We start from the raw sequence: 26,852 nt of genomic DNA, 5'->3' as shown, positions 1-26,852 counted from the left end.
GTAGACTGTGTCAACATTTAATAAAAAAAGACTATAGAAATTTTATAGTGACGATATAATGACTATGTCATAAAGGTGGGAAGATATTGTAAAAAATTCATATATTAATTTGAGTAGCAAAAGTCACAGCATGACTTGGGGTTGTTTGTAAACTGCGAATTTTTTTAAATTTTGTACTCTCCCCTCCCATCACACTCGTCATGTGTAATAATATACATTTTTTTACATTTTCATCCAATCTTTTGTTCATTCTCAAATTTTGTTTAAAAAACGAAACACATCAATTTTACAATTTAATGTAAATAAAGCCACTTTACAATCCTGTCAACAACGTAATTTCTATTTGTGAAAGTAATCGGACATGTATAGTCTTTTAACAGATTAAAAACATGGACCGCTAAGTGTTGAAAGTATTTCGCCTTTCACCGCATTCAGCACCTGCGAAGATCGTTGTTATAGATCGAAATACGTTGCAATGTTTGTAGACTGCGTCTTGATAAAAGTGTACGTATATGAAATATTTATCAGACTTAAATACCGGAAGAAGTATTTTACGAACGCTGACATGCTTTCGAGGGCATTTCAGAAATGATCTAAGGTCTTTTTCGTGTCTTTTATATCTAGTGAGATTTTTTTTTTTTTTTTTTTTATTATTATTATTATTATTGTTCCCTGTCGGTGATTAGAAAAATGAGATGATATTTCTGTTGCAGAGGTTTTCGTTGCGTCAGTGATCAGTTTTCAAACCTGCGATACATTTGCGCTCACGATTTTTGGGAAAATGTTTACGTTACGCGCGTGCGAGTTAAAAAATGAGAATCCAAGACTTCCTAATTAACTATTATAACAAAAAGCATATTCCCTCGACATCTTAACTGTCTCTTAGAGTACGTCATATCGTATTAAAAATATGTATGCCGGATACACGATAGTGGATGTATATTCGTGTACAAGTCATCAGTCTTCTCTCAATGTTTGTTTTGTAAATCACATTCGAAACATTAACATCTTACTCGCTGAACAGTTTATTAGATAGACTATGCTTTCATAATAAAATCAACTGAAAATCATTCACCTTCCACTTACTAAAATATTCCCAGATCCTGTTACGTAGCTATATGTTTGTAAATGTTTGATATGTTAACGAATAATATCTCGTAAAAATTGAATTACAACATGTTGATTATACGCTTCGAATATTTTGTAATACGTAACGACTTACCTGATATTTTAGAAGAATCGTAGCACCGAAATATCGTGTGCAAAATTGAAAGTAATATCAAGTTCCCTGATCAACAATGAGTGATGTTCGCTGTAATTCGTTATAAAGTCTCAAGTGTGTATGAAACAGCGCAAAAGTAAGTTATATTTCAAATATATTTCCAAAGTTACGAAAACAGTGACTTCGGTGCTAGGTATCCAATCTCCAACAGTCGCTAAACAAAACAAGAAGAATTTTGATGAAGCCTTTTCTCCCGCGTTCCTGTCAACAACAAACAATCCGTTTCGTTAATTTAAAAATGACATTCGACGAACGACGTCCACTTTTCACGCACTAACACGCATTATCCTTGTTTCAGAGAAAAACTCGACGCTGGACAACGAAGAAGCCCAGATCGGAACTCGATCGTCCGTATAGTAGTGGTTCGTAAAAGGAAAAGAAAATTGGATGAAACATCAAACGGGATAAATCCCATTCTACCAACAGACTGCGAGCAATCAGAGGCTCGGGAGATACCTGGAAAGCAGTCATCGATGGCTATCGCTAGCAATTCCTGCGTATCAACAAGCGAATCAGATTCAAACCAGGAAAAATCTCCAGCACGCCCGTCAGAATCGCAAAAGGGCGAAGTCGAGGTCGACCAGGTCTTGGAGAAAATTCGAAACACCTGTCCCTTTTGCGAGAAGCGTTTCAGCAACGCTCAGAAGGTGGAGACCCACGTGTCGTACGTGCATCGCAGGCCCTACCAGTGCAACCTGTGCAAGAGAGCATGCCACACGGCTCAAGCATTAGAGGAGCACAAGGTGATCCATCGATCCGACTACTTCTTCGAGTGCAAGATCTGTCGCGTGAAGTACAAGAGCGAGGGCAGCCTGAGGAGGCACCACATACGCATCCACAGCACATTCGAGCCTAAGTACGTCTGCGAGCACTGCGGTCGCAGCTACAAGCTGAAGATAGACCTCACGCATCACATGAAGAGAACTCACGTCTTGGAGCTGCGCGTCTGTCGGTTCTGCGGCAAGGAGGTGAAGGACGTGAAAGCTCACGAATGGAGGCACAAGAAACGGATCGGCGAGATCAAGTATGAGCACACTTGCCACCTGTGTCGGAAGAAGTTCCTCCACAGGAGCAGGCTGGACAACCACCTGAGACTCCACGAGAAGGGCTTTAAGTGCGAGGATTGCGGCAAGGAGTGTCGCGGGACGCGCGAATTAATGAGTCACAAACGGTTCAAGCACGGCCAAGCGAAGTTGTACGATTGCATTCTGTGCCAGAAGATCTTCAACAATAGCAGCAACTTCTACCAGCACGTGTTGACGCACGCTGGTATCAGACCTTACAAATGCGACGTCTGCGAGGAGGATTTCACCCAACGATCCAGTTTGCTCAGACACCGGAAGCAACATCCTGGGCCCCTGCCACCGATGCATTCGACGCATCCACAGATCGCTGATTTAGCTAGAAGCTATCTGCAAAAGCTGCAGACCGATCGGGTCGATCAGAGTTGCGTGTTGAACGCGAAGTTATGATTGATCTGCGGGTTGTTGAGATTGAATTTTCTCAGGCCAACTGGACTTTAGAGATATATTTGGCTATAGTCCTTTGTTTTGTTTTGATAATGGGACCAGGAAGTGTAAGGAGAGGGGTTCTGGGTGGTTCACGTGACTTTACAAGGTCTTTAGTGACTTTAATATCCAATATTGATAGTGATGTATGTACATATAAGACTATAATAATTTATATAATTATAATTATCGATACCTATAGTCGGTCCCATAAATATTCGTACCCTTTATGTCTATTGAAGAAGTTTGATGTAATTAAATAATAGTTTTGATATTACCAAATGAATTTTTCATTAAAAATATGTATATGAATAAGCTTATACATATTTATATATACTTTAACATATTTATACAAACATACGTCAAATTTACCATTTAATTTAAACAAATTTCTACAATAGACATAGAGGGTACGAATATTTATAAGACTGACTGTACATGGTACTAAATACTGAGGTAATAAATACATGTAACGCTAACGTTTGTAACATGTATCGATAACTTAATCATCATCTGTTAGTTTGGTCATCTTATTCCCTAAAAATGTCCACTAGAAGGAGGAAACATAATCCTGAATATTTAAACAAATATACACGCTGTAGATAGAACAAGATATATATCGTTTTAAGCTGCATTTATTATTTAGATCGTAGACTTATTATAAACACCACGATTCCATAGCTATAAGCGACACTATTACCATCGTCATTTCACTTTTCCTAGAATAATTACATGTCTTTCTTTCCCGCAGCGTAATTATTATGCGTAAGTTCAATGCCAGTGTTAAAATGACGCCTGTAAACGAAACGAGTGTCTCGTAGAGACCTTTCACGAAAGGTTCGCCAGTTTTATGCCCAAATCACACGCCAAGTGCATGCTCATGCGCGGCTAGCAAAGCAAAGAAAAAAATTTATTTCGCGCGCCATTTGCCTAGAACGTAATCGACTGACTAGCTTTATGGTTTTTTAGGTACAACCCGCTAGATCCACTCGCTCCGACTTTTCTGATAGTAAAGCTAGAAGAGAATTACTTTCGGATACCAACGTCGCTGAGCGTGTTCATGATGAAGGAACCAGCGCCGGGCGAAGAGGCGAGCACGACGCCGGCGTCGAAGGACGACGCGACGTCGAAGTCGTCCCTGAGCCAATCCGTCGAGAAGACGGACGATAAGGATAACGCGGTGGACGATCCGTTCGACGACTTGGATGACGCTCCTCTAGACTTCAGAAAAAAACAGGTAGAAGAGAAGCTCAGGTCCGAGAAACAGAACGTGAAGAAGAAGGTGCACACCTGCGAGATCTGCTACGCTTCCTTCGACCGCAAGAGCAAGCACACGCGGCACATGTACAAGCATAGCAACTCCAGACCTCACAAGTGCGCGATTTGCGCAAAGGGATTCAAAACCAGCGCCCACCTAGCGAGACACATGGAAATACACTACGAGCCAGTTAATTGGCACATGTGCAATCTCTGCGACTTCAAAGCGCGCACGAAACCCTACCTGAAGATCCACTACATCCGCAAGCATACCGAAGACTACAACTACAAGTGCGAGCAGTGCGGCAAGATGTTCAAGGTGCAGTCCGACTACACGACTCACGTCAAGGACCACGACACGGAGTCCTGTGTGTGCGACATATGCGGATCCTCCTACCCCAGCAAGAGCTCGCTGTACTTCCACAAGTACTACAAGCACAAGACGAAGGTGAAGAAGTTCCAATGCCAGACGTGCAACAAGAAGTTTAAGACGCAGAAGAATCTGGACAGTCACACGGAGCTCCACAAGATCAAGTACGTTTGCGAGCAGTGCGGAATGGAGTTCAAGACCAAGTATGGTTTAACGAAACACCTGAGGACCCACTCGGGTGAGAAGTCGTACCTGTGCGCGATTTGTGGGAAAACGTTTGGTTGTCTCAGCTCCCAGAAGATCCATCTCCTGACCCACGTAGGCGAACGACCTTACATATGCGACATTTGCGGCCAAAGCTTTACGCAGAGGTCACCGATGATGCTGCATCGGAGGAAGCACCCGGGTGTCCACCCACCGCCTCCCCCTATCAAGATCACGAATCTGCTTCACGGTGTCCAGGACAAGATCATCGTGAACAAGAGCTCCAAGTAACGAGCCAATGGTGACGGCGTATCAAGGCGACACTTTTGTACATTTTTTCACGTAGGATGCTAAGAACTGCCGGACGAGAGGAGTTTTTCGTTGGCCAGTTCGGATTTGCTGAGATCATGAATCGTTCTGGATTGATTAACCCTTTGCACTCGAGGCTTTTTTCTCTGGTATCTGCCAGCAACTCGAGATGTTTTCTTAGCATTCTATTGCCACACATGCTAAGCTTAGATTGACTTCGAAGATGTAGCCCGATTGTTATTTTATTGACACTATTCGAGATCCAAAGAAACTAAATCTAAAGAAACATTATTCCTAGTAGATTTGCTACGTCAAACCTAGTTGTGACTGGGAGTCACCTCTCGAGTGCAAAGGGTTAAGCGTGACGTTCTATTTAGAATGGATTTAGAGAAGTTTCTATTGTTTCGTGGTATGTGGGCGATTACGCGGGATTCGTGGATGCGGTTAGTCGATGTGTGTCGTGATCGCCTGACTGCGCGTAGGTTTTTGCGTTTGATGAATATTCATTTTGTGTAGCTGATGCGTCAATTTTAGAAGGGCTGGAAGGCTTGTTTGGGTACTCGAAGCGACGGATTTATTTAATAAAAATTAATTTATCGTTGAAGAACGTTTGTGGGAATTATTATCGAGTACGCCTGAACCAGTCGACAGCCACCGAAATTGCACAATTTTTGTTAAACGTTGTAAGTTTGACCAGTGATACATGGGTCATGGTGATAATCTTTATATCGAATGCATGGAAGAAATGTTTCGTTTTTGTGTCTTGTTAATTCCAATTATAATACCAAATAATGACGATACTTCTGATAAATCATAACGAAAGGTATGGATCCCTGTTTTTCAAAGCATTCATTGTGTCAGGACCAGATCAAACGAAGCGAACATCTCTACAATTCGTTGAGAATTTGCATATCTGCGTATTTGAACTCGTTATTCGATTGAACACTTCGTCCAAAAACTGGATAAACGAAAGAGTAAACTGGTAGAGCAAATTAAATAGAAAGTATATAATTTTCTTTGTGTAAAATGAAACGACATGATTGTAAATATGTTTAATTTTGGTGGAAGATATGTACAGTTCCAACGTTTTCACTTGCGAAAATGAGAATAATAAAATTTCGTTAATTTGAAAGGCTTCCATCGCTTTGATGTAACTGTAGTCCGATCCAAATGAATTGATCGTTCAAGGCCACTAAGTTATCACTCCTACCAACATTTTGGTTGCTTTACAGTCAGAGGAATGTCCTTGAACGACTGAAATGGCGAAAGTGAACGTAGTGTTAACATACGACAACACATGTTTTTGTTTAAATATTTGTTCCCAGTACGAGGCATGCAATCGATGAAATCATATTGCAGCTAATTCGATAATAGACTAATGATTCGGAACACGATAGGAATAGGAATTGGGAGTTTAAAGCGATTTGGTGATAATTCGATATTATATTGCATCTCGAGGAAACAAGATCGTTAATTCATAAATCGATTTGCGGAGGTACAGCTTTTATATATAAATATAAGAACCATATAGAAATGTAATATAAATATTCATATTCTTACGGAAAAAAAAGTTTATATCGCCTGTAAATTTGAAGGAAGAAATATATGTATACATATATAATATTACAGCAGACATTTTAGATCTTGCGAACTGTATTATTAACGTTGTACAAAAAGAAAGAATTGGCGTTTCGATCGAGAATAACCACACCAATTAATACTTCAAGTAGGGTTGATTAACTTCTCTTGCTTTAAGGTCGAAACTTAAACAAACAAAAAAAACCAGGTACCAATCGGTATGCGGCAAAGTGCAATTCCTCCGATTACTTTTCTTTTTTGTTGTTTATATATAATATATATATAATGTATTTTATCTGAGCGCATAAGAAAATATATAGAATTTCGTTACCACTGCATCAATTCAAAGTCAATCAGTGCGACAACGTTTTTTTATTTTCTATTCTTTTACATCTCGAGCGAATATATTTGATGTCCCTGCCGGCGGGAACGACGGCAAATTCTTGAAATTCTCGATTACACAAACACACACGAACATACTCGACGCATTACGTATCGTCGCATGTTCCATTAAACGAATATGGGACAGTGCTCGTTGGGGGCGAAACGCTTGCTCGTTGACACGTACCGCGTAAACCTATATTCGCGCGAAAGAGAAATGAATCCGCGAGATTTGTATCGTTCGTACAATTGACACATATTCTTTATATTTTTAGGTCGACAGCACGCGACCCACTCGAGCAAACCTATCTCGTGGTGCACAACGTCGACAAATATTTTCTTCTGCCTGTTAATGAGAACGCTGCTGATGGCGCGGTGAAGCGAGAGAAAGAAGAGACGCCCGATATCGAAATCAAAACGGAACTGCCCGACGAGTTGACGGACGAGGAGCACGATTACATTCAAAACACGCTTCAAGACGTGGTCGACGAGAAACCACCGAATAAATTGTCCTCGTCGAAGTTGGAGGGGTTACAGCATTTCATCGAAGTGAACGGATCCGTCAACCAAAACGCGGAACGTTCCGACGACGCGAAGGCTGTGCCCTTCTCGAAGACGTTCGTGTGCGACGTCTGCGAGAAGGTCTTCATGTCGTCGTGCTACCTGCGCAGACACATGGAGACCCACAATATGGTCCGCAATTTCGAGTGCGCGATCTGCCATCGACGACTAAAGACCAAGAGGACCCTGCAGCTGCACATGGCGCTCCACGAGGGCAGCTGCAAGGTGTACAAGTGCACCGACTGCGACTTCATGTCGAAACGCAAGCACAGCCTGAAGCGACACCAGATCAGAAAGCATACCAAGTTCTTTGCGTTCAAGTGCCAATACTGTCCGAAAATGTTCAAGTTAAACGCGGACCTGACGAGGCACCTGCGACAACATGTCGTCGCGCCCTGTCTCTGCGAGAACTGCGGGAAAGCCTTCCAGAACGAGTACATTCTTCGGCTCCACCATCGACGAGTGCACAAACCTCGCGGGAGATACGCTTGCAAAGTCGAGGAACACGAAGACGTCAAGACCGAACAGGACACCCCCGAGTACTCCAAGTCGAACGTGATCATAAGGAGATCGAAGAGAAACACCGTTCAGACGCAGTTCAAATGCCCAAAGTGTCGATGGCGTTTCCGCAGCTGGAGATTGCTTCACAAACACCTGAAACGCCACTTGCTCAGTTATAAGTGCGAGAAATGTACGGCGATATTCAAGTATAAGGCATCCTTCCTCAAACACAAAACGATACATAAAGACTGAACGCGCGGTTTTTTTTCTTATTGTTTTTCCATTTTATATTTCGTTTTTCATTACTTTATGACTCGACAGTGTCGTTGATATCTTCTATTAGCGTTATAAGATCAGTGTGAATAGAAACGTAAGTCTACCCTCGCGTTGTTCACAGAAAGTGTTGGTCGAGTAAAGCGTTGCGAACTGTTCTCTCAGAAACTGTTACGTAGCCACGAAATTCTTTTTACGTAACATTCCATTGGATAAGGGTTTGGGGAGTCCTTCGTCGCTGAGAATCGCCTTTTTATTTTTTATTTTTATTTTTATTTTTATTTTTTTTTTATTTTTCATTTTTTTATTACCGTTATGGCGGGGTAGTGTTGGATTTCTACAGCTCCCCGGAGCGGAACCATCCCGTTCGTAATACGTGGCCCCCGCGGGGGGTCGCCGACGCTGAGAATCGCCTGGTAGCGATGTCACTACGAGTTTTGAGACGCGATAAGGAAAGAAATTTGCTCCTAATCGCGATGGTGTTTCCACGATAACATTTTATAACGCTTTACGCGAAACACGCGAAACTACTAATTAAATACTGAAATTATGAGATAGGAGAAAATTAAACGTTGTACTCGAGACGGGACTGTCTGTTGCGGGGTGGAAGTAATATATATTTACAATATATAAACTTCAGTCTCCGATAGGTATAGAATGGTTTTCAAAATTTTATGAAATCATATACAGTATGTTACGAGATTCATGTTAATAGCGTGTCTAAGGGTCCTATTCGCCGCGAAAACGGCAAGATCGATTTTTGAAATAACTTTGTTGTAAAAGATAAATAAATAAACTATATATAGCCAAACAACGAAATACGAAGCTGTCACTTTTGATTTTATTAAGAAGAGTGCCGAGTCTGTGTTACCAGTGCTTTCCTTTTGCAAATTTTTCACGATAAGTCATTATCTACGTACTATCCATACATGTAAGTATTGTAATCTAAAGTAGAACCATAGTGCATCAGAATTGTGTATAACATTGTTTCTGGGATTTCCAGGTCGACACTTTCGAAGGGGTCGCTCTCGTAATATCTTTTCGTGAATAAACACGTACGTATAAAACAATGCTGAAATCACTCGACTTATTAGCAAAGTAAGATAAGTAGAAATAAACTACACCTTAATGCTCTTTTTATTTTTTCATTCGTTAGGTATAAAGCAGATTTTTTGCGCAAGTAATTCTAAGAAAATCACTATTTAGTAGTACCTAAGGTTTAAAGTAATACTAAAATACATAACAACTACGCTATGACTGTACACGCTCATTCCAATACACTTCGATCGAAAATTCTTTATTTAGCACATGCGTTTGCGAAACTTTTATTTCCTGTTTAAAAAAAAAAATGAAGAAGAATGAACGTCTGTGCCACAGATTTAAAATATCATTCCCGGCTGTTTAGGTCGCAACCACCGAGGAAGAGAAGCAGAGTTCTAGTCAGAACCTCGTCGAAGACTGCGACGTCGACGAAAAGATCGAACGACGAATCAGCGAAGAAGTCGAACGTGGAAAAAAGTGAGAACTGTGAAGAAACGGTGAAGCTCGAACGAATCTACTGTGATATCTGTAAAGTTACCATCTACGAGAAAAATTACAAGAGACACATGCTGATGAGGCATAACAATTTGCACAACCACCAATGCGAGCTGTGTCCGAGAAAGTACAAACATAAGAGAACTCTAATGAGACACAAACTGACTATACACGAAGCTGCGGTATTGCACAATTGCCAGTACTGCGACTTCACGACTGTCCACTCTTCTTACCTGCAGGTGAGTCGTACTTTTCTTCTAACATCTCAGTTTTCCTTTACTTTTATTGCAATGCTATTTGTACAAAGTGACTTGCACAATATTGAAACCTAAATTATTCTTGTTGGTTTTGTAAAGATCATCATTTTTAAAGGATCATTGATAAAATAAAGATATTTCTTGAAATCACACTGACTCAGGGTCAGTGACAGTTTTCTGAATAACGAAGTTCACTGATAACGAAGAAAAATGAACGAAAATAGTTTCAAATTGCTTTAAACTATCGAGTTTTTATTTTACAATTACAACTAAGATCTACGCAGTCGCCCACACCACAAGAAGTCTTCAACCTGCCAATTTCCGTTACAGGTTCACATCATGCGCAAACACAGCACCAGTTTCCCCTTCCCCTGCGACAAGTGCGACCGGAAGTTTCGTATAAAAGCCGATTTCATGAAGCACATGGTCACCCACGAGGGTGAGCCATGCATCTGCGACGTATGCGGCACCAAAGTGCCGAACAAGAACTCCCTCTACTTCCACAAGAACCACAATCACAGAGCGAAGGACGCCAAGTTCCCCTGTCCCCTATGCAAGAGGAAGCTGCAGAGCCAGAAGAACTTGGACAACCACATGCAGCAGCACGAGCGGAAGTACATATGCGAGGAGTGTGGGATCCAGTTGACGCGCAAGTCAGCCCTTAGAAAACATATCAAGACTCACACAGGAGAAAAATCGTACTTGTGTCACATCTGCTGCAAGGCATTCGCCAGCGCTACCAGTCGGAAAGTCCACTTGCTGACGCACTCGGGCGTCAGACCATATATTTGTACCATCTGCGGTCAGAACTTCACTCAACGTCCAGCGCTTTGCGTTCATTGGAAGAAGAAACACCCTGATGCCACGGAATCGCCGCCCTCCGTATCCATAACGAACATCATCAACAATATAACGCGGAGCACCAAACTTAAAGACGATACGGACGTTATTGAGGGAGTCTAGGCCCCCTGTTTGATAAAAAGATGCGGAGAACTGTGGACTTTTCTTTGGAAAGTCGAAAGAGAAGTGAACATCGTGATTATAGAGATATATTACAGGAAACTAAACTCTCTTTGGTGATAAGGGGAATTTATTTCAAGTTGTGAACTCCGATTATTCGTTTCTATTATTGATTTCTCGTGTTTTTGTTTTTTTTTAATACGTCGATTATTTGTTGTACCAGAATGCTCTCGTGGATTTCATCTAAGGACAGTTGATATCGAGTTTTATACGATTTTATAAGTAATGAATGTTAATAACGTATAAGTTTAGTTATGTGCATTGGTACGATTATGTACATAAGCCGATTTGGAACACCTCGTACATTTATTGAGAGATAGTGAAATAGAATGTACTTTACAAATGCAGCAGCATTTACTTCCACGATACATAATACGACCGATTTTTAATTAATCACTGAAATTATTTGTAATAATGGAGTTTATCAGGAGGACCACCTATTCTTTTTATCATGTTGTGCGAATTTTACGAAACACCAGTGTCAATTGAATTGTCAAAGTACAACAGAATATTGTCCGAGAAATGTTTTAACCAAGTGTACACATAAGTAATACATAATTGAGCATTCACCTGAAAAATATCTACAATTTATTCTCATTCGTGTATTCGGAAGTACCAGAAGTTCGTAGAATTTGTGAATTGTTTATCGATCGCGCGATGTTCCGTTCGAACCTCGATCGGAAGTGAAAGTAAACGCTTCAATCTATCTTGCAGTATTCGTAAAAGCTCCCCTTTACTGACTCGTTTCATTCGTGTTTTAGGAGATCAACGCAACGTTTAAGTCAGAAGAGCGAACCCAACGCTGGTGCCCAAGTTAAAGACGAGTTAACAGTTCCACGTAAAACGGCGGGCATTCTTCAACGAAGAATCGTATTTCGAGCGTCGAAGACGCAAAAATGCAAAAATAACAAGCGCCAATCTTCGTGCGAGATTCAAGAAGAAAGCTTGTCACCCGATGGATCAACTTTGCAGGAAGAAAAGTTGCTGGAGAGAGTGCTTCCAAAAACGTCAGCTAATCGAAGAACTCTATTAAATTCCAATAACGAAGAAACAAATAAGAACAACTGCCAAAGGACATTGGAGAACAGCAAGAAAGGCGCCACGCAGAGGGACGACTTGTTCAAGAAACTTCACGACGGCACTTATACCTGCGACATCTGCCAATCGGTCTTCGAGCAGAAGAGTAAGATCCTGCGTCACATCACCAGCAAGCACAGCTTCCATCGACCCTTCAAGTGTGCCACCTGTGACAAAACCTTCAAGTACAAGTGCGACCTCAAGGCCCACAGGCTGGTACACCAAGAAGTCGACTCGAGTCTCTTGCACTGCTGCGACAAGTGCGACTACCGCACAAAGACGAAAAACAACCTGAAATCCCACTACATCAGACGGCACACGGACGATTACAAGTTCGCCTGCGAGCACTGCGGGAAACGCTTCAAGATGGAGTGGGACCTGAAGTTCCACATCGGTACGCACGGCAGCTCTCAACACATGTGCGACATTTGTGGGAAATTTTACACGAGCAACTACTCCTTATATAAACACAGAAAGGTAGCGCATTTAAACGAGTACAAGTTTCAGTGCACCGTCTGCAACAAGAGGCTTTTAACTCAGGAGAATCTGGGCAATCACATGCAGCAGCATAGTCGAACCTACGAGTGCAAGGAGTGCGGAAAGGTGTTTGCGTCCAAGCGGTACCTGGCGACCCACACAACCACTCACACCGGCGTCAAACCCTACACTTGCCACATCTGCAAGAAGAACTTCAGAACATCGCACATGAGGAACACACACCTGCTGACACACTCCGCGGAAAGGCCGCATATTTGTGACCTCTGTGGACAGTCGTTCAAGAGAAGGTATTATATGATAGAGCATCGAAGGAAGCATCCAGATTCTCATTTGTCTTCGCCACCCATGCCTCTTGGGAAGAACAAGAGTATAGCTGACTTAGGAGTGGACACTACCGAATTCCAAGCGAAGATTCCGTCGTAACTCTGATTAGATGTTAAGGAAATTTGTGATTCTTCCGCCATTCTTATACTTCCATAACGTTTCCACTGGAAAAGTTATCGTGCCATTGCATTTCTATCAAGTCGCGAAGATCTGAGATCAGTACTTGGATTATTATATATAGTATCCAGTTTAACTGATGCACGCCATTGAAATTATTAGCGATATTAAGAAGTGCCTCAGATAAAAATTAATGCGTTTTGAGGGAGATGCAAACTGTTCTCGTTTCTTGTGAATGAATGGTATGAAAACAAATATTGAGGAGGGAAATGTTACGCTACTTTTTTTTATCAAAGTTAGCTTTCTAATTTACAAGAATTTTGAATAATAAAGGTAACCTTCATCTTTATATACTGTGAATTCGATAACATTGATCTTTAATATTATCGTCACATGTGTTAACAATTACTTTTACAGTATATAAACAATACTCTCCGATAAACAAAAATTAAGAACGCTTTTATTATTCAAAATTTAAGCCAACTTGTTTCCTATAAAAATCAGTGAAATATTTCCTTTCGTTCTCATACCATTCATTTACAATGAAAAACGACATTATTCACATGCCCATAGCTATTTATACAACCGTTCAAAATAACGTCCAATATGTAATATCTCATTGAAAACTCTTCAACTTTTATCCGAAACATTTAAAAAAAAAATTAGGATTTAATAACTCAGTATTTTATAACACAGGTAAAGTAAATAGAATTAAGTACGTAGAAAATTAAGAATCAAGCTGTATGTAAATGCGATTATGCGTATGAACCCTGTGAAAATCAACGTCAATTTTCCATCGACTGTACGATGATATTACCATGTATCATAGCCATTTCTGTATTTATTTTCTCGTCTGTTTTCGTGTATTCATCGATCTTTATACAATCCCGCTGTTTATAATTTACCGTCTAATTTAAAACTATTTATACGTTCGTGTGCCCTCTCATTGCGAGAACAATCTCGACATGTCAATATGCGTGAATTTTAACGAAACGCCATAGAGAATGATAGGGAGGAAGACAGCAATAAAAACGTATAGAAAAGTCTAGTGCGGAATAAGAACTGAACCCAACCTAATACTTATAATTCAGACACAATCGCATAGAAATCTGTAAAGACGCCTTAGATCTGCAGTAAGTAATGCCTGTGTACCTATCCGCAACGCAATGTCTTCTTATATTAACCGTATTCTTCCTGCTATGTTTTAGGGAACGGGCCTGCGATAAGAAGATCCTGACCACGGATACTTCCGGTCGATTCATCATCGGGAACGAGTCTCTGCCGATGCAACTTTGCCAACACGTCGATCCCAGCGGTAAATTGCATTACTCGTTGGTGCCAATATTAAACGACGAAGCAAAGTCTGAGAACGACTCCAAGGTCTCAGTGAAAGTCGAAGAGACAGAACAAAAACACGATATCCAGACGACGAGCTACCAGGCGAACCGTTGCGAAGACCCCTTGGTGTACCCGTGCGACGAGGCTATCAACTTTTACACCTGTGCCTGCGGGATGAAATTCCCCACGAAGATCATGCTGAACCGACACAAATCATCCAACAAACTGACCTCCTGGCACTACAAGAAACGTTTGAACGAAAAACACCCTCGTCGATTGAGATCACCACCTAGAAAACGGATTAGAAAAGTGGTCCCACGGAAACCAACAGAGAAACGCAAGCATGCCTGCAGCTTCTGTGATTTCGGCTGTAGCAGACAATCCACGTTGACCTTGCACGTTAAAAAGAACCACAAGTCAGCCGCTCCTAAAGAAGTTCCACAAAAAATTTCCTGCACTGTCTGTAGTTACAACTGCGAGGACCAGTCGAGCCTAAAGAAGCACATGAGGGATCACAGGGATGCCAAGGCGATGTGCTTCAGGTGCGACTCCTGCGACTTTACTTGCAAGAGAAGCAGAGCTTTAATTTCCCACGTTGCTCGAAGTCACAGGAAGCCTGACGAGGTGGATACCCAGTCGAAGAAGAAGTCCAGGGTGGAGGCGAGCACCGAGGAATCTTCAGAAATGGAGGACCTGACGGAAACGTTTTTTCAGGAGAATAGAGACGAGACCGACGAAGCCACCGTTTTCCTGGCGTCCGAGTTCGACTGCAAGGACGAACCCTTGGAAACCTCCAGTACAAAGCAGAGCAAGAAACCGAGCGAGGAACAGTGCTGCAACCTCTGCGACTTCAAGTGCTCGAAGAAGAGAGCCTTGTACGCGCACAAGCTCCAGCACAAGGACGACACAGAAGTGTATTCGTGCAACGAGTGCACGTTCAAGGCCGCGAAGAAGTCGTCTCTGTATTCGCACATCAACAGGAAGCACAGGAGGATGAGACACTGCACGGCGGATGGCCAGCCGAAGCTATTCCACTGCAATCAGTGCGATTATAAGAACAAGAACAAGTACGAGCTGAAGATACACGCCGCCAGGAAGCACACGGATGATTTCAAGTTCTCCTGCGAGACCTGCGGCAAGAAATTCAAGGTGAAGGGCGACCTGACGAATCACATTCGTTTCAGCCACAAGGAGCATCCGGTTATATGCGACGTTTGTGGCAAGACATGCTCTAACAGCAATTCCCTTTACGTCCACCAGAAGTTCGCCCACTACAAGGCCAAGTATGAGTGCCAGGTGTGCAAGAGACGAATGGTGACGCAGGAGAACCTGAACGAGCACATGCTCAAGCAGCACGAGCAAAGGGAGAACGTCGTCTGCGAGGAGTGCGGCAAGACCTTCTCCAAGAACAGCAGACTGAAGGTCCACATGAGGATCCACACTGGCGACAAGCCCTACACTTGCCCGATCTGCAACAAATCCTTCGCTCGTAGAACAGCCCTGAAGCAGCATTTGTTGATTCACACCGGGATCAGACCATACGTTTGCGACATATGCGGCAAGGCGTTCACCCAAAAGCCTGGTTTGATCAGTCACAGAAAATCTCATCCTGGCTCGCATCCACCCTTGCCGAAAGTCTTCATCGACCACATACTGAGCGACATTATGAACAATTGAAACCCTCGATTGCACGTGCGCGTGTCGTTGAACGGCGTGTCCGAGAACTGAAGTGCAATGAGTTGTTCGTGTGCAATTAATACATACTCGCTGATATTTCTGATTAATTTCATTTTTTAGAGATTAAGGAACGGTTACTGTAAAGAGAAATATAAGTTTGCTCGTAAGGTATTACGTTTATACGATAGTTTATCGACCGTATTATTTTTTTAGCACGATAGCAGCACTAACGTATTATCGCCCATAGAAGTGTCATTCGAACGGAATAGGATCATTGTAAGCAAGCACCTTTTGCTCGAATCTCATTTTATAGATTCTAATGGTTCGTGTTGAATTATTCGTGAGAACTGGCTACTTTGCTCCTGATTTTTTTTTTTTTTTTTTTTTTTTTTTTATCGACGTTGTTCGTAGAATATCATAGAAACCACGTTACAATAAAAAATAACGAAGATTTGTCATTCGATTGCTTCGTTGGTGTATGTCTGAGAGAAACGTATATACAAGACTTTTTTTTATGTAATGTATCCGATTTTAATTTACAACTTGTGTGTAAACTGATAACGGCAAGTTTGATCCTTGAAAGAGACATAAATGATATTGATTACCTTCATCTCGCAGTTTACTGTTGTACCATTATTCACCTGACAATACGACGTACTCGGAGGTCTTCTTCGTCTATTATAATCTGTACTCCGGGTTCTTCCATTGCCTCGTGGAAGGCTGCAACGCGTGTGTAATCTATAAAAGCTGTATTGACGATACGTACATGTAAAAAGGACGGCGCAGACCAATCGCATATGCCAGTCAAAAAAAAAAAAAAAAAAAAAAACAAATCAAACAAAAATCCTACAACACCAGTCCGTGAAATACCTAACTGACTGTTCTGTGATTTTCAGGGTTCTAAACGGGGACGGACGTTTTATATACGGCAAGGAATCGATTCCCATGCAACCGTGGCAAATCGTCGACGTTGAGGGTTGCCTCTACTATGCCTTCCTTCCAGCAAATCAGGCTCCAAAGTTTCCAGAACACGAGAAAACGGTCCCGAAAACCACGGAGGAGGTCCCGAAGAACGACACGGAGGATGCAGAAGAATCGATCCTGTTCCCAACGGACGAGAAACCGTCCCCTTGTTCCACGACTACCGACAATCTCTGCAAGGTGAAGATAAAGAAAGAAGACGTGGGGGATGCCGCGATGAACGAGGACCTTTACAACGACGACAGCAAAGTGTACGCCTGCGAGGAGTGCAACATATGCTTCCCAGTGGTGCAGATGTTGAAGCGTCACAGGAACGCTGTTCACGATCAAGCTCAGAGGTACAAATGCAAGGTCTGCTACAAGATCTGTCGCAGTCTGGTGGCGTTCAAAATGCACGTGGCCCTCGAACACAAAACCGAGGACCAGGAGCTGAAGGACGAGGATAGTTTGACCTACGCCTGTAATTTCTGCAATTACGAGAGCACCAATAAGTCCACCCTCCACTCCCACATCAGCAGGAAGCACTCCGCCAAGCGGATGGCCACCAGCAAGACCAGCTACAGATACGCAGCTGAACCTGAGGAGTATTCCTGCGACGTCTGCGAGTTCAAATGTCAGAATCGGCGCAGACTGAAGGAGCACCTCGAGCGGAAACACGCGTCCGAGTACAAGTACGATTGCGAGTACTGCGGAAAGAAGTTCAAAGTGAAGGGCGACATGAGGCTTCACGTTCGTTTCAAACACAAAGAAGGACCCATCGTCTGCGACGTCTGCGGGAAGACCTGCTCCAATAGCAACTCCCTCTACGTCCACCAAAAGTGGGCTCACTTCAAGCCCAAGTACGAGTGCGAGATCTGCAAGAGGCGCATGGTCACCCAGGAGAATCTTGACCAGCACATACTTCTTCAGCACGAAAGGCGAGAGAGCTTCGTTTGCGAAGAATGCGGCAAGTCCTTCACTGAGAATCATCGACTGAAGCAACACATGATGACCCACACTGGTGACAGACCTTACGATTGCCACATATGCGGCAAAGCTTTCGCTCGTCGCACAGCCTACAGACAGCACTTGCTCATCCACACGGGAAAACGTCCGTATATCTGTGATATCTGCGGCAAAACGTTCACGCAGAAGCCTGGCTTGATCTGCCACAGGAAGTCGCACCCTGGCGTGCATCCTCCGTTACCTGTGGTCCACATCGAACACATTCTCAGTGATTTCATGAAAAAAGAATGATCCTTAGACAAAACGCGATTTAATTGATTGTGAGAAGGGTGATTGGCGAGGGATGATCGATGCTGTGAAAGGGATTTTTGGAGGGAAAAGCTTGTATGCTTTTTTCTTTTTTTATTTTGGAAGAGTCATCCATCGGGAGTTGGACACTTTTTAGAATAATTAAAAAAATGTTCTGGAATTTGGATGTTTTGCAGGTTTTTTACAGTATTTTAAAATTTGTTGCTTTTGTACTTGTGACGTTTGTGGAATAAATTGTTAGTTAAACTGGTAAATGAAAGGGAGCTTCTGGATCCTCACAGTGAAAACGTACTGTATATAAATTATTTCAGTCTAAGAACAACTTTATTTGAAAATTTATCAGAACTGTCTCAGACTGATGCAATTTTTAGTAATAAATACGAATTGAATAGCAGTTAATAAAATGGGAATACATGTAATCTCGTACGTCCTCTTTACTGAAATAATTTTCATTTCATTTTTCAGAGAGATGTACAATCAACGTTCAATATCTTCAAAAATCTTCCAAGAAATGTTTAATTATTCTTAAAGACTGCAAGACATCAAAATTTCAGAAAAATTCGAAATGCTGTTTCAAATAGTGTCCATCGCGGGATGGAATGCTCCAAAGATGATGAATCGATAATTTAACGAACTGTTGAATCATGTGTGCAATCGATTTGAAAGAAACATTGATCTTCCTTGATTTATTGTCAACAACACTGTTTCATTTACGTCTTATATATGCTATATACATATGTTATTTCAACACGCAGGAAAGTGAAAGTGTTAAAGGATTCCAAAATCCCAAACGTGATAACGTTTTGTTAGCGACCATCGTTCATGCCCAATCGTGCAACTGTAATTATTTAATTTTTAACATTTGACTTTAATTACTTACGTTCTCTTTTATCAGTTTTAAGTATTATTTTCACACATTTCGCATAGTTCCCGTAGCGCGCACGTCGCGCGCGCGGATGGAAAGTAATTTCATACGGCGTTAACATCGATGAACTGTATGAATTTATAGTTTTTGTAAGAAACGAATTACAGGACAAATAGCGTGACTTAAAATTTACTGTAAAATATATTGTATACAAAAAAAAAGATTAGAAAAACATATTTTGAGCACAACCTTATAGAAGATACGTATTTTTAATGAACATTGTCCAATCATAAATTCTTGCTTCTAAATAATAGTTTCCAATAAAAAGAATTGTGATGCCATCGAAGATATACTCATTTGTGTAATATAATTAATTAATACAGAACACTGGACCGAATGTTTTATTCTTCTTCATTTTAATCTGTATTTGTGCTCGTTTGGTTTTAAATATTTTTCGTAGTGTGAATAATAATTGGTAAATATAATTTTAGCGTAGCGGCTGTTTACCATGCAGATGCCAATAAATATGATAAGCTTTTGCGTACAAGTAAGTGGTTTGTTGAATTTATTGCATCTACTTAGAATTTATACATACGGCTACCAGTAAGATAAATAAATCGTAAGGAAAGTATGATTTCAAGTAATAACTTTATATCGAATTTAATCTTATCTATAACTTTATGTTTCAGAAAATCCAATGCTACCATTTCGAGATCCTTTTACCAGCAAGTTCGTCTTTAACAATTAATCAATAATTGTGCAACCTTGAGGTGCCATAAAGAGAAATGATTGACTCTATTATGGGTACTTGCCGCTTGATTGCACCATTGATGATACAGTTATAAATACATTGTATGTCATTTTTCCGCGCACTTGAAACAACGGCTCCATTGGAGCTTTTTAATCAAACAAATTTAAATGCAAAATGCCGAAACCAAAAATATTTTAATTATAAAGAATTAAATAATTCGAAGTGACTCGTTTTGTTTCTTAAACGTTTGTACTATTGTAAGAGTTAAAAAAAAGAGACCCACCCCAATGTCAAACAAAATGGTAATGCCATTATTGCACATAAACATTTTATGTAATAACTGCTAAACAAAGATACATCTACCAAAAGTATATTTAGTATTCACGTCTTATTTAACACACAATACAAATTTGAACCATCGCTCTCATCACCCTCCACGAACACAATTACCAATCGCTTACGTTTACCGCTATAATAACAACAACCACGTGATAGTTTTATTACCGTTTCGTACCAAACTCACGACGACTTTTAACTTTGAATGTAAGTAATCATCGACATCGAGTATCGCCATCTTGGAACTCTAATAAACGTTAATCGTTTTCCTGTTTTAGGCAGGAACCAGTGGAACTTAAATCATCGATCGCCGAGGCATCGAGGGAGAATTCCAAGAGTTCGTCCACTTGCAACGTCTGCCACAAGCAGTTCAAAAAGAAGTACCTGCTGAAGCGACACAAGCTCGTGCACGAGAATCAAAAAAAGAAAGCCGCGCAGGACGTGTCTTTCAATCAGTCGATGTCTCAGAAACAAGAAGCTTTGTCCTGTATGAGCTGCGATTTCAGGTGCAACAAGAGAACGACCATGATTGCTCACCTGGCTCAAAATCACGAAGGTTCCAGTAAGAGCAAGTTCACCAGCAGACGAAAATTCGCTTGCATAATCTGCGGTCTGATCTGCTCGCGCAAAGAAACTTTGCGTTCCCACTTCGTACGCAAACACACGCACCGCTATGAGTTCTCCTGCGAACACTGCGGCAAAGAGTTCAAGATCAAGGGCGATCTGACCACACACATGCGGCTCAATCATCGCGAGCCGCCAGTGATATGCGACGTGTGCGGGAAGACCTGTCGAAACAGCCATAGTCTGTACACTCACCAAAAGCACGCTCATTATAAGGCGAAGTACGAGTGTCCAGTCTGCCATAGGAGACTGGTCACCAAAGAGAACCTCGATCAGCACGTGCTGACCCAACACGAGAAGAAGGAGAAGTGCGTGTGCGAAGAATGCGGCAAGACATTCTTCGAGAGCCACGACTTCAGGAAACACATGAGAATCCACACGGGCGACAAGCCTTACAGCTGCACTGTATGTTCCAGAGCGTTCACCACGCACAGCAGTCTCAGTCAACATCTCCTTCTGCACACTGGCGAGAGGATTTACGTCTGCGACGTTTGCGGCAAGTCGTTCGCTCAGAAAGCTGGCCTGATATGCCACAGGAAGATACACTCTGGAACCTTGCCTCCTCTCCCTGTGATGCACATTGATCACATCCTGAAGGAGTTTATGAAGAAGTGATACATCCTGTGCCTTCGATTCGATGGAAATTGTTTCAGAATGTATTTGTTGAAAGCGTTTGACTCTTTGAAGTGAAAATGTATGCTATGTTTACGACTATTTTGTACGAGTTGCGTAAAGTGGTCAAAGGAAATGTTAAGAATGTCTGACGGTAAATTATGCGTACTAGCAGGTCATCCCATGTGTTCGTGCCACAGGTTTATATTTAATAAAGGACTATAGAAATTATATAGGGACAATGACTTTGTTAGAAGGGTGACGAAGTATTATAGAAAAAGAGGGTGAATACTAGACTGGGTATATTTATGCATTCATGGCAAGAATATATAATGTATCAACAATAATATACGTGTTATACTGGTCAGAAGATAAGACACACTTCCATTTAAGTTTGCATAAATATCCGCAGCCTAGTGATTACATTTTTCCACGACACCTGAAGGTATGTGTCGAAGATTAATTTTAACGATAAAACAATAAATGGTATGAACTATAGTGGAAAGGTCTAATATGTCGACGCGTTTAGAATCTAAGAAGCCAAGTGTTTCTTTATCGAGACGTTCGCCATGTTCCTAACATAAATGTTTTTCCAATAATGCTCTACGTTCTGAGACACGTTACTATAAAATTTGTAACGCTCTTCCCAAGTGCTCTAAATAAAGTATTATTTTCCGTATCGACGTAACACGTTGACACTCTTCACCCTAATCTCTCATTTTCATCTTTCACGCCTAATGCGACACGGTGATCATCGACCTGCAAGATACTTAATCGTTTGTGGTCACTCTAACTACGAAGCTTTACTCCATTTCCGCGTTGTTTGTTCTCTCTTTCTAACAGCCGCGTAACAACGTTCCCGAGGCAATCCGAGCGAGATAGTTGTCGCGGCACATGTAAGATAAGAAAATGAAACTCTGCTTAGAAAAAAAAAAGAAAAAAAAAAGAACTCGCTTGCAGTCCACGTATCGCCCATGGTTTCATTTAATAACGCCGTTGATCGATAATGTTTCAGGTATGGGCTCGATAGCCTCAACTCACGCGGTATCTTTATCTTCGACAAGGAGTCGATGGTTATGAAAAAATGGCAGATCCTGGAGTTCGACGGGAAGCCCTACTACGCTTTTGTACCTGAAGGCGACACGCCGATGGCCGAGGAAGACATACCGGAGCAGTTGGACGAGTCGAGGACGGAAGAGGAGAAGCAGGAACTGGTGAAAGTGGAATGTCTGTACAACGACGAGGACCTGCAGTACGATTCGACAGACGAGAAACTGTACGAAGAGCATTTCCTGAACGGTGAACCCGAGCAGAGAGAAGAGGAAGAGGAGGAGGAGGAGGAGGAGGAGGAGGAGGAGGAGGAGGAGGAGGACGTGAAACCAATACTCCTGAATGGCTCCATCGAGGACGAGAACGACAAGTTCGGAGACCTGTACCAGGTCAAGGTTCAAGGTAGTATGGTGACCATAGAGAGACTTACGGGTGAGATCGACGTGAAGGCGATCGAGTACCAACAGAACACGGAAGAAGAGGTAATATACAACGAACAGGAACAGCTCGACCCAGGAGACCAGACCGACCAAGTGGAGCAGGTGGAATACTTGGAAGAAGCGATCCTAGAGGCCGCCAACAATCGCACAACGCCGACAAAAACGCGCAGGAAGATCTCTAGGAACTCCGGAGGCGCCCTGAAGTGTAAGGTATGCTCGGAGATGTTCAGCTCGGCGATCTCGTTCAGGAAGCACGTGGCGTGGACGCACAAGAAGAAGGTCTGCATTCAAGAAGACGGCGCGTACATTTGCGCCGTATGCGACTACAGGACCCTGAAGAAGAGTCTGTTCGCTGCTCACTTGGAGAGAAAGCACGAGACGTGGTCCAGGAAGCGGCCCAATAATATGCTGTTCCCCTGCGCAGCCTGTGGCTTCGTCTGCAGGTCGAAGCACTCGCTGCAGTCCCACTTCATCCGCAAGCACACGGATCGGTACGAGCACCAGTGCAAGTTCTGCCCGAAGAAGTTCAAAGTAAAGGGCGACCTGACCAACCACGTTCGATTCCATCACAAAGAGAAACCAATCAACTGCGACGTCTGTGGAAAACTCTGCCAAAACAGCGGCTCCCTCTATGTTCACCAAAAGTGGGCGCATTATAAACCCAAATTCGAGTGCCATATATGCAAAAGACGCATGGTTACGCAGGAGAACTTGGACCAGCACTTGCTGGCGCAACACGAGAAGAGGGAGAAGATCGTATGCGCCGAGTGCGGTAAGACGTTCACGAAGAAGGACTCGTTCAAGAGGCACATGGCGGTTCACACGGGGTGCAAGCCACATTCCTGCCTCATCTGCAGCAAACCTTTCGCCAGGAGGTCCCAGCTACGTCAGCATCTGCTCATTCACACCGGGAAGAGGCCATTCGTTTGCGATATCTGCGGCAAGGCGTTCACACAGAAACCTGGACTGATTTGTCACAGGAAAACGCATCCAGGTCCGCATCCTCCGTTACCCGTGATGCCCATCGCGGACATCGTGAAGGAATTCACGGAAGGATACGTACAGGAGATAAACGCGCGCGAGAACGAGGAAAGAATCGAGGAGGAGTCATAGAGGGTCGTGTCCGTCGATCTTGTTTTTGGGAATCGGTCTTGATTCGATTTGGGTGACGTTGTTCGCTTGCTCCGGTTAATCGCGTCTTAACGATCTAGGAAACTGTGCGACTACTACGATTTCAGTTTGTTTGCATATCGGTACGGTCAATATACGTGGAAATTTTGGCGAACGCGAGGTGTCGGTAGGAAAGTTTTATCGTGGAGACCCACTTTCGTCCACGTTGCATCTACTCGTTGTTGAAGGGTAAATGATAACTGATAAGGGAACGTGAGCAGCTGTGACGAGCGCTTTTCGGTGAACTTCTGATAATAGTTGAAATACTGAAGTTAATGGTATATACGTTTAAGGGTAGATAATTAATGTTGAAGTCTTGATTGATTTTGTATCTGAGATGATTCAAACACACTTGGCAGGTGAACTCGGTGGATATCTATGTCTGCTTGCTAAATAGGTGCTATTTTTATTTAATCTCGTTTGATCAATGCTTAATTTTATTGCTGCATACTTTGTTTATTATGTATATCCTACACCCTGCACTAAAATATCGTGCATTAAATTGTGAATCATATTCGATCAGTGAGTTAATTTTCGAATTACATTCAATTAATAATTAGTTATGTTTATGGCTTACGAAATAGATTTATTCGATCAGTAGGTGTTACATTTGCAATGTATGTAAAATTATTTTTCTGCCAATGATGTTTACATAACCATTAATTACTGAAGCATTAATTGTCTTCGCTTAAAATCGGACATGAGAAGTCACAGAATAAATGAACGTCACATTTGAGTATGTTTCCTCGACAGAGAAATAAGGGTTTTATTATAAATTTTTGTTTCAAATTTTAGTTACTCCAAATGTTACTATTATTGTTATTATTATTACTATTATTATTACTACCACTACTATTATTTCGTTAATCATCACACAATTCTCTGCGACATTATCATTACTATTTTAACGATTTAGAAAAAAGATAAGAATTTTCTTAGTATAACCGTGTATGACTCATTATCTTTAATGCTGAGGTATATGCTTATATTCTAATAACTGTCTCTATAAAGAAAATTTAAGTAATTAATATTATTAATAATATAATTGTATTTCGTAACAGTAAAATTTGTTCGTACGTATCGTATAAAATGTGGACAGTTTATAGGCTCAAAATTGATAAACAAGTGGATGCTTCAACAACGAGTAAACGTAATATTTCCGTATCGTTTAATTTACGTTAACGTTCGATTTGAAATGAATGAAATATATTGCATAGAAAATAAGAAATACAGAACTCCAAGACAATTTATATATCATCAAGATCGGAGGATTAAAGACACGGAATAGTGAACAATAATTATTTTTAGACATATTGCATATAATTGTAAGTATAGAGGTTTAAGATGTACAATATAATAACAGCCTTGTAAATTTAAGATTTACAGAACACAATGTACTCATTCGAATTTTCCTTTTAACGAACCATGTAAAGTCTATACAAGTTTACCTTAAAACGTTTTAAGCAGTTTCATTGTTGATGACAAATTATAACTGATATTATACAAAAATAGTTTCGTCTACCGACTGTAAAAATCGCAGTTGAGTTGTATAAATGATCCAGTTGGTTGAATTTCCTGGTAATATATCGTACAATTCGTGTATATCATATAATAGGATCGTTTCTGATAGCGATCAATAAGATCCACTCTAAATAAAATTCAAAATAACTGACTAATCTTCTTCGAGGCTGAAGCGACGTGAAATTAACATTTTCTATTTGGATGCAGCGCAATACTTCCGCTGAGATCGGTTTATCCCTTCGTGGAGCTTTCTGCTTCTATCGTACGATAAAGACTTCTCAGCATCCAGAGAAATTGGATCATTGCTCGCGTATTATGAATTAGTTCACTCCGTGGACTTGATACATAGGCGTAGCAATGTATAAGGTGATCTAAAAAAGAGAGCTGACAGTTTCGGGGGTATGTAGTACTGTTGAATATAAATAAAATGTTTCCAGTTAATATAGGAGTGCAAATTATATCTAATTTCTGTTCTGAGTTGAATCAAATTCTTTTGACTGTTCGAGGCCATTTCCCTTACTCTGAATCACATCAGGTACAACTCCTTCTTTTCCACACAGCCTGGTACGTGAACAAATTGTTATGATGTTGTTTGATCTTGGTATAATATCTACCAAAGAAAAATTAGTACATTTATTTCGTTAATATAGTCTAAGCGTATATAAAGAAGTTATTAAAGAAGTGGATTTATAAGTTGCACAAAAAAGAGTAATAGAGAACGAAGTAGTTAGGCTGGTATAGTGAGGGGTTGCTCCTAGATGGCCTTGAGTCATTATCGATCTTTTCCCGACTATAGAACAGATAGCACTAATTTCATTTAATTAATTTGCGAATTCATATTAACTGGACATTTTTTTTAAATAGTTTCCCAAGTACGCTGTACTCTAAATTCTTCGACTTTCCCTCTCCTCCATTCCTATCATCCTGCATCTAGATTTTATCTTCTCCGCGAACTAGTCCTCGTAAAAATAACTGGAACGCAACAGAAGCACCGTGTCCATGTAAATCAGTGAAAAAAGAAGCTCACGTGAAAGAAAGCACGCCGATAACGGCTATTTTTCTAAAATCAATACCTTAGCGTACTGCGTTCGCAAGAACACGTACATGCTGTGTATAGCTTTGAGTTTGAAATAAATATTTTTACTGAGCCTGATCTTTTCAACTACCCTAACAATAACAA

The 26,852-nt window shown here is 41.4% G+C and overlaps 1 protein-coding gene across 1 annotated transcript in view; it reads left to right on the top strand.

Moving 5' to 3' along the window:
* Window positions 1-26,820, top strand: part of LOC128889587 (zinc finger protein 91-like) — a 79,503-nt gene extending 52,683 nt beyond the window's left edge. Inside the window, exons 5-9 of the mRNA XM_054147311.1 lie at window positions 16,965-18,284; window positions 19,660-19,715; window positions 19,858-19,897; window positions 20,534-21,490; window positions 22,507-26,820. Coding sequence (XP_054003286.1) covers window positions 16,965-18,284; window positions 19,660-19,715; window positions 19,858-19,897; window positions 20,534-21,490; window positions 22,507-24,094 — 3,961 coding nt within the window. The 3' untranslated portion in view covers window positions 24,095-26,820. The remainder of the gene's footprint in view (window positions 1-16,964; window positions 18,285-19,659; window positions 19,716-19,857; window positions 19,898-20,533; window positions 21,491-22,506) is intronic.
* Window positions 26,821-26,852: the final 32 nt, after the last annotated feature.

The sequence above is a fragment of the Hylaeus anthracinus genome, unplaced genomic scaffold (genome assembly GCF_026225885.1).
Source record: "Hylaeus anthracinus isolate JK02 unplaced genomic scaffold, UHH_iyHylAnth1.0_haploid 11997, whole genome shotgun sequence".
Taxonomy (NCBI): Eukaryota; Metazoa; Arthropoda; class Insecta; order Hymenoptera; family Colletidae; genus Hylaeus; species Hylaeus anthracinus.
This window is presented reverse-complemented; position numbering and strand designations above follow the sequence as displayed.